This window comes from Pundamilia nyererei, unplaced genomic scaffold (genome assembly GCF_000239375.1).
Source record: "Pundamilia nyererei isolate P.nyererei 1_Seehausen unplaced genomic scaffold, PunNye1.0 scaffold00010, whole genome shotgun sequence".
Lineage (NCBI taxonomy): Eukaryota > Metazoa > Chordata > Actinopteri > Cichliformes > Cichlidae > Pundamilia > Pundamilia nyererei.
Genome location: NW_005187411.1, coordinates 5,774,963 through 5,784,110, shown reverse-complemented (window position 1 = coordinate 5,784,110; position 9,148 = coordinate 5,774,963). Strand labels below are relative to the sequence as shown.

The 9,148-nt window shown below is 42.9% G+C and overlaps 1 protein-coding gene across 1 annotated transcript in view; it reads left to right on the top strand.

Moving 5' to 3' along the window:
• The window catches only part of mnat1 (MNAT1 component of CDK activating kinase), a 34,041-nt gene that overhangs the window by 4,712 nt on the left and 20,181 nt on the right, over positions 1-9,148 (top strand). Inside the window, exons 3-7 of the mRNA XM_005723972.2 lie at positions 4,193-4,345; positions 4,730-4,803; positions 5,764-5,867; positions 6,101-6,241; positions 7,307-7,438. Coding sequence (XP_005724029.1) covers positions 4,193-4,345; positions 4,730-4,803; positions 5,764-5,867; positions 6,101-6,241; positions 7,307-7,438 — 604 coding nt within the window. The remainder of the gene's footprint in view (positions 1-4,192; positions 4,346-4,729; positions 4,804-5,763; positions 5,868-6,100; positions 6,242-7,306; positions 7,439-9,148) is intronic.

The following is a 9,148-nucleotide window of genomic DNA, read 5'->3' as shown; positions in this document are numbered from 1 at the left end:
CTGTATAAGAAAAAGAAAATCTAAGAGGTTAATGCACATGGTTAGTTTTTAGATGGTTATATAGTTTTTGACTCTGTGCGCCAACATATATATTTTAAAGTAAGATATTGTTGAAGTTCAGACTTTCATCTTTAATCCAAGGGGCTTAACAAAAGCAGACAAGCAAAAGCCTTTGGATAAATGAAACTAAGATGAATGAATATATACCAGAATTATTTAAAGAGAAAAGTATGGAGAAAGAGTGAAACAGCTCCTGATCTAAAGCATATGACATCATCTGTCAAGCATGGTGGAGGCAGTGTTATGGGATGAACACGTATGTCTGCCAGTGGAACCTGGTCACTAGTGTTTGACAACGTGACTGCTGATAGAAGCAGTACAATGAATAATGAAGCATACAGAGCTATACTCTCTGCTCTCATTCAGCCAAATGCTGTAATACTGATCAAAGAGCTCTTCAAAGTACAAATGGATAATGACCCAAAGCTTATTGCAAAGCCAACTCAAGAGTTTCTCAAGCCATAGAAACTGGATATACTTCAATGGCCAAGTCAGTCACCTGATCTCAAATCAGTAGAGCATGCTTTTCAGTTACTGAAGACAAAACCGAAGGTAGAGACCCACAATTGTCGACCTGTCCTGTGTGTACCCCGCCTTTCACCCTATGGTAGCTGGAATGGGCTCCAGCCTCCCCGAAGCCTTGATAAGGATAAGCAGAAGAGAACGGTTTGATTCCCAGCGTCTCCAGTCTGCATGTCCTTGGTATGAGAGAGGGAGTGTATGTGATAGGTAAAATGCTTTAAAGATGTAAAATCTAGTGCCGTGTGTGTGTGTGGTAGCATAAAGCACTTTAAATGTTCATGACGTATAGGAGGGATATATATAAACACCGGCCTGTTTACCAGGAGAAAGTAGCACTAGTGAGAGCACAAAGCAGTTCAGTTATTCAGAGCGATAATGCTAATACAACACAACCAATTCTTCGCAAAACAAGTCATTTGAAGATATCACTCAGGCCTCTGTGAAGCCATTTTCTTCAGTGACCGTCCATTAAAGGATTAATTGACTTACTGAGATACATATACTAGATGAATCATAAACAGCTGAGAATACTTGGACTCCATTTAGATAAATGTAAGAATGTCTCTTCTTTGAGTGGCCCGTCCAGTCTGCGCTGACTAGCCTTCAGCAGTTGCATTATTAGCTTCTCCATGTATCTAAATTTAAACTCCACCGCAGCACATTTTGTATCCTTGTCACCAGGGGCATTTGATGTGGGTTATTTATTACCTTTGCACAATGACACTGGGTCCGTGTCCTTTGGCATTTGACACTGGGCACAGGCAGGCAAAAACAGTTGTAGCTGAGGCACACAGTGCTGTTTAGAAAGTGGACACAGTGACGCTAACATTACAATTATAATCGTATGCTGCAGGATGATCTACAGCAGCAATGCAAGAAGTCGTTTTGGGGATCGTTCAGATTTTTTTTTTTTTTTTAAACCGTCCAGTGTGAAGTTCAGACATGTTCTTGGCTTTTCTTTAAAGTACTATAAATGTGCGGTTGGGGCAAGCTTTTAGTTTAAGCAGTCATAGTGTTGGTCTTTGGCATTTTCTGATTGTGATGCTGCAGGTTTTGCAGATTGTTTAGATTTCACACAATGCCATTACACAAATCCATCTCTACTTGGTCTTGAATCGACCCTTGGTCTAAGATGGAAACAAAAATATAGAGATCACTGTAACAAGCAAACAAGCTCGGTCTCATGCTGTCTCCTGCTTTTCTGTTTTTGCACTTTAATTCAAAAGTGACACAGCAAAGACGCAGGCAATGTCACTGAGAGATGGTGGGGGTAGTGGTGGTAGAGGAGTCTCTTTGCTGAGCCAGGGCCCTGTTTACCTTCCCCTTACCACCCCCTTTCCCTGACCTGCTGACAGCTGCAGATGGGAGAGATAGGAGCCTGGAGCTCCGAGCAGGACAGGTGAGAGAGGGAGGAGTCAGGAGTGCTCAGTCAGCGACAACAGCCTTGAGACTCAGAGATGGCAAGTAGCTAAAGATCTGTCCATTTAAATGTTTGCAATTGAGCGTAGAATTGGCTAAAAAAAAAAAAAAAATCTTGATCCTCCTTTGATCGCAAAATGAAACAAGCTCACAATCTCAAAGCTGGCAAATTGATTCTAAGAGTCTCCTCCCTCCCTTTTAGACGGTCATCTCTTTGCTCTAGAGTTACACAGGATTTCCCCTTTGGAGAGTTCTGTTGTGTGGTCCATTTATGGGGCGGGGGGCCAAGCTACACCCCACTCCTTGCCCCATTTTGATGAATGAGCTCTTTGTGGGCCTGTGGAAACAAGCTGAATCCTTCAATCTACCTCCATATGGCCAGGCCTATAGATCTCCTGTAGCCTGAGGCCACAGCGAACATCTGCCTCTTCCAGGCTGCACTTCAGACTCCGAAGCACCAACTGGATGGCGCAGATGTTTCTGTCTGCCGTTCAGCTTTCATTTTTACATTGCTGCTTCTTGTAAGCCAAGCTGAACTGCTTGTAAGACAGTCCTCCGTGGTGCTTCGTCAGTTTGTTGTATAGCTGCTTGGAAAGCTTTGGTGTCACAACTCTGCAGGTTGGGCTTGTTTGACCCTTATGTGAGACGCTAGGTATAAACAGCCAAACTCCACGGCTCTGCAGTTTCTCCTTTAACTGCTTTTTTTTCTGCTTTAAATCCTGCTGATGAAGTGAAATGTCTTGCAGGATGGCTCAGTCATGATTGTTCTAATAGGCTCCATCCCTGGAGAACTTTTGACTCGACACCAGTGCCTCATGCCCAGTGTTTGACTTTTGGGAAGAAATGACTCAACCATACCATCAGTGACGTGTGGTGAAAAGTCGGGTTTTTCCCCCCCCCTTTAGCTTTGTTATACTTTATTATGAAAACTGTAAATGCTCAAAAGCAGATAGTGCTATTTGGAAACCAGATGTCTTTTTTGAGGTGGTCACAAGCAGGAAGGTGGATTCCTGTTGAAATAAAGCTCCACAGAGACCTAATTAAAAGAGTGTACTGTGCAAACGTTTATCCAGGCTCTCCACCCCATCAGGGGAGATAAAGGAACATTCCCATTGTCTTCGGTGTCCACTACTCACTTGAGTGTGACTGATGGGTAAACGCCTACCTGCATAAAGGTGTGATTGATGGCTAAGCACAGAATTGTGCCCTCAGGTAGGTCTGCTGATTGGTTACCATGGCGTTTCCAGTGAGGGTGCACAAAGTTCCTGTTTTGGCCTGTGTTTCTTTTTTTCTTTTCTTTTTTTTAAAACCTGAAATAGTTTCTTCCTTTTGTGTAAAGGCACGCTCTTTACCGAGGAGAGCTCTGATTCATTGTTGCTTATATGGGGAACTAAAGGCCACCTGAAAAACTCATCATGACTTTGCTGTACTGCTACATATTTTTGCCTTGGAAAGACGTAGCCGTTTAACAGATTTATAGCAAATACTTTGATCAGTAACAGCCTAGATTTCCACAGTGTTTAAGATTGTGGTTTATTCCATTGCAGCCTCCTTTCATTTAGGCACCATGTCAGGAATAATAAGAAAGTGGGGGAAGGTTGGAATGACTTTTGGATCCATTTTTAAAAAGGTATAAAATATTTCAGATTTATTAAAAGCTTTAGTTTAAATGACAGTTCAGCTTAAGTAAGATACTGCTGTTGTTCATCTCTATGCATTTCCCAAATTACATAAGACTCGGTCCTTTCCTGTAATGATAGACTATGCCATGAGTTACCAAGCTGGATTTTATCATATTATGCAACGTGGCTAAATGACTGAGGCCTGTTGAAATAACAATAAAGTAAATGTTTTTCCAGTGCAGACAGACGCTCCGCTGATGGGGTGTCGGGCTAATTTCCTCCTCTCTGAGAGCGGGAGGCAGTCTAATCGACATTCCAATCATAATCCCAGCCATCTTTGAGCACTCAGAGGAAATATTCATGTTCCCCATTATCACCCATTGTGTCTGATGGTTTACAGAGATTTAAAAAAAAACCACAGAAACACAAATCTGCTTTATTCTGAGGGAAATTGCCACATACGCCCACACAAGCGTGCTTACTACTGACTCTCAGAGGTGCCCAAGGAGGGTCACCTCTGGGGAAAAAATGCAATTCAGCTTGGCGTTTAATGCCTGTTTTTGTTGCAGATGCGAGAACTGCGTCGAGATGCTGTTCGTTCGCGGCTCGAGCAACTGCGTGCAGTGCGACACGCCTTTGAGGAAGAGCAACTTCCGCGTGCAGCTCTTCGAGGACCCGACAGTAGATAAGGAGGTGGAGATTCGTAAGAAAGTGCTGAAGATGTGAGTGAGGGGGACTGTGAGGGTGAGGGGTGTGGTTCTTGGTGTTTATATGTCATCCCATGCCTCCTCCCACTTCTTAAGCTACCTTTTGTCTTTCTCATTACACTGTTTGTTTTGTAGACAATGCATCTCCCCGGGGGTGCTCAAACGGGAAGGCTCTTTCTCTGCCAGATTTTTACTTCTCAGCCCCTCCCTGCCTCCTCTCTCTTCCCTGTTATCTGTTCTTTAATAGCCCCTAATTGACATCTAATGTGCGCCTATTAGGCAGGATACAGACATGGTATTATAAAATGGTTGATTTAATGGAAGCTATTAATGTCGGTGCATATTTGCTCTCACCAGGTTTTACTTTTTTGCATCACCACTTCTCTTGTTTCTCTGCAGTTACAACAAGAGAGATTTTGACTTCCCCAGCCTGAGAGAATATAACGATTATCTGGAGCAAGTGGAGGACATAGGTAGGAGCTTGGAGCTTCATGCTGAGACTAGTTTAATGATTTCTCCTTGACTCTGGCTGCACAAGAGGATGTTTTACAGGCATTAGTGTCAGCCAGGGCCACAGATTAGGAAACAGAACTTGCAATGTTCACACATCTTCACTGGCAGGTCAGTGTAAACTTGTAGCTTGGATGTATTAGAAGAGCTGCAAAACAGTGTAAAAATCCATCTAAAACAGACAAATAAAACTGATGGAGTATTTCTTAAAATAAATGAATAGATATACCATTTGGGCCAGTGATGCTGTTTCCATCAGTCCAGTCACCTTGTGAGGTTTTTTTCTCAACTTTTATTTTCACATTAGAAAACTGCAGGTTTAAACAGTTTAAATGCTTCTCCCATCCACCGCTGGTTTATTTTACACAGCGAGGGTGGAGCTAAATTGAGCAGAAGCTAAAATGAAAGCTGTCTGTATGCAGATAAACTTCTATATAATTAAATTTGGCAGATTTCTTGTAAATTGTCTCTTTCTAGCAGCAACACCTACAGCATGTATATAAGTGGGTCTTTATTATGTTAATTTGTATTATGAAATATATATGTGTTAATAAATTGTAGTATATATTGTTATAGATTAATCTGGCAACATAAAATAATCAAATTTGCTTGTTTTTTGTGGGCCAGTTAAAGTGCGATCTGCTGGTTCGATGGCCCAATGAGGGGGAAAAAATGTCATGATGAATAATTTCTCCTCAGCTCGTCTTTACATCGTCCCTGGGTTTAAGATATCACATGCATGTTGATTTCAACTTTTCAGTTGAATAAATTTGTCGTTATTTCGAGTACAGTTTTAAATGATTTGGAGGATTTAGATAGTGGGTTTAATTAACGGTATTATGGACTTGGAGACAGTGGTTCTGTCCACAGTGCGAGTTGTGATGGATTGATATGTTCAACAGTGGCTGTTCTTTTGCACACAGTGTATAACCTGACAAATAACGTTGACGTGGAGAACACCAAGCTGAGGATGGAGCAGTACCAGAGAGAGAACAGAGATGTCATCCAGAGAAATAAGGCCAAGCTTGTATGTACTTTTGAAGGTTTTCCCCCCTTATAAAAGGATAATACCTAATAATGACACTTGTATTTAAGATAAACACTGGCCTTTTTTATTTTAAAGCCAGCTGCTCTGTTTGTCTAAGAGGGCAAAGTGTAGAATCAAGTGCAACAGGGCGGTGCTACAGCTTGTGTAGAATCTGCCGCGTGGTCAATAAAGCGACAGGTTCTTCCAACTTGCCGACTCTCTCTCCTCCTCAGACACGGGAGCAGGAAGAGCTGGAGGAGCTTCTGTTGCAGGAACAGCAGAGCAATGAGCAGCGGCGACTGGAGGTGCTGCAGGAGGAGCAGAGGCAACTACAGGCCAAGAGGAAGAACAAACAGGCTCTGCTGGACGAACTGGTGAGATGCACACGTTGCATGGCCGTGTGCATGTGTAATGACAAATCTAGTGATGCAATTAGCGAGTCACATTATGACAGATGTTCCATGTCAGATGTGCATGCGCTCGGCTCTAGGGTTCGTGGATGTGAGATCATTAAGAGCTTATTACCAGTCATTGTGCTGCAGGTTGCATTGTTCTCATTCTGTGATTCCAAAGCCTATCGGCTCCATTGTGTTGAGCTGCAGGCTTTGAAAGTTATTGTTCCGGCAGAGCGGGCTGCTGAAGGACCATCACAGATAGCTGGCTAAGCTGTGTGTTTGTTTGTTTAAGGCACAGGGCCTGTTGACTGTAGGCAGATGAGATCAGCTCTCACACCCCCCCAGGGGAGCTCTCCTGAGCTCTGACATCTGTACGGCCCTGTGGCCACTAGGCTTGCTATTCTTATGGGGGAACACTCACATACATTACATCAACAAATACATTTAGACTGCATGTTGCCGTTTCCCGGAGTGGCTAACTAATCAATAAAACACATCAGTAGGAAGTTGAAACACACTAGATTATTGTTCTTCTCTAATACAACATGTACTCTACGCTGGATTCACATTTGTTGTCTGCTTTTATTTCACTCATTTGAGTAAAATGTGTCAGTCAGAAGAGGACCCATAGTATGGAAACTGATTTAACTGTTACTGACATATTGATAAATAGCGCCAAAAGCTCTAGACTGTCCCACCTTTATAGTTCACCCCATCAAAAATGTCCTACCTCTACAGTGAACAATGTGTCCAGGCTTGTGTTCTTAGATCTATGCGCTTGGCAATACTCCACTGAAGAAATTGAAACGTCCGACCTTGCATTTAATGGAGGTGAAGACGGCGCAGTGCACTTGAAGCGGCGTCCCCTGACAGCGGCACAGTTTTGCTAATATGACTTACTAAAGTTTTGTGGCAGCTGGCCTGAAAGCAGCCCATGCTCATGGTGACCCAGCAATGGGTGGGATATGTTCAATGAACTACTGCGTTACATTTCACACACTAAGATTAATACTTACAAAGTCTATATACGTTTTTTGTCTCCAGGAGCAGTCTCAGCTTCCTGCCACCCTTTTACTCGCTCAACACAAAGTTCGCGCTGCCCAGCTTGAGACCCAGATAGAGCAGCAGAAACAGGCTGTGAAGCCCACCAGTCTGTTTTCAACTGGAATCCATATGGTAAGTGCAACAGTCATATTGTAGTTTTCTACTTCTCTTTCCATCCTGAATGTGTGTTATTTACACACACAGGAAGTGATATGACTTATATGGTCATCAAGGAGCTGCTAATTCAAAGAAAAGCAGCTTTTGAGGAGGATGGAGCCGAAAGTGCTCGTTTCAGCCTGACAATGAATGGAGGGGTTGTATCATGAGCTAAGTAAGGATAATTTCTGTGCTATAAATCATGGACTGGTTTTCCAGCGAAGTTCAAGAATAAAAATATGGAGCTCTAGATGGAGCACAATAGGTCCCATTTAAATCCTGAGAGTTCGATAATCTGGGAAGGTTTTTTCCCTCGCTTACAATTGTGGTTGTTTAGAACAGCTTTAATTTTTTTTTTCTTTCCACTGTGGTTGGGCAACACATCACACGCACAAAAAAACGACTGCTTTTCATACAAACCCCTGGACTAAGTTTGCTTGTTAGCATTCGTCCAACAGACTAAACTTTGCTGCTCTGAACTTATGTTGCAAAGATCTAAGACAAGCAGCAAAACAGTGAGAGCAAAATGAGCATCAATCAAGTTTTAAGAGGCAGTTAATACACATAGTGACATGCCTCTGCTCAGTGCGATTAAGGTGAATCTGAACTGTTGAGGTCATTAGTGTCAAAACTTTACACGGATTGCTTGTTGACAATAGTGTGTTATACATGGCCACACTTTGAAAAGGAGGATGTTCCTCCATGTTTGGTGCTTCTTCAGTGTGGGAAGAGGCCCTCACCTCTTCATTCATGTCATCACATTCCTCTGGGTGTGCAGTAGGTCCCACAGAGAGCGAGAGAAAGCATGTGGGCTCAGGGTTTCAGCCACTCTGAGCTTGCAGCTTTGTACGCACCGTGTCTGGAGGGACCTTCCATTTGGCTGTAGCTCAGGTTTTCAGTCGTTTATTTTCATTTTACTGCGATGAGATAGGCTGTGTCATCATCCCCACCCCTTTCACAGCAACCCTCATGAGGCATGGTTGTCTTCCCACAGTTCAGTGGTGCGTGGGAGAGATATCTGCTTAGCACTCACCTCAGCTCAAGCTGAAGCAAGGTTTTGACATACTTGGGTAGAACCGAACTCTATTTTTGAAGAAAGGACTATCTCATAAAGCAACACTCAAAGTATTGAACTGAGCTATACGGGGGGATTCAGTACTCTCACTTTCACCTCCTTAATATACAGCGTGAAGTTAAAAGTTGCTGATGGAGAGAGAAACTGCATGATTATGTTGCTCTTGGCTTGTTCTGTGCATGTTTTTCCTTGCTTCTTTCTCCCCATTTCTCCTCATCTTCCCATCCCTGTGCTCTTGTTGGTGGAGTAGAGTTCTTCCCATGCATCTGCTGTTGGACTTGAGAGACTTGAGTCAGGGGAACGTGTGGGTTTGGATTTCCCTTCACCTCAGTCCATAAGAATGACTTCTGTTTGACTTGGTGGGGTTTCAGCACAGAGCGGCAGATTCCTGGAGATTGCTGGAATTCATTTATCTGCTAGGTTCTGGTCCCTCGCTCCAAACAGGGTTTCAGTTTTTCTTCAGCAGAAATTAGGAGAGACAAATATAAAAACACGCTTTTTTTAAAGCTGGGCCACATTTCTATGATTTTGCTTTGAAGCACGACTAATATGTGCCAATCTCTTTACTGTGATATCATGTACTGTTATAATGATTAGTCATTTTTGTAATT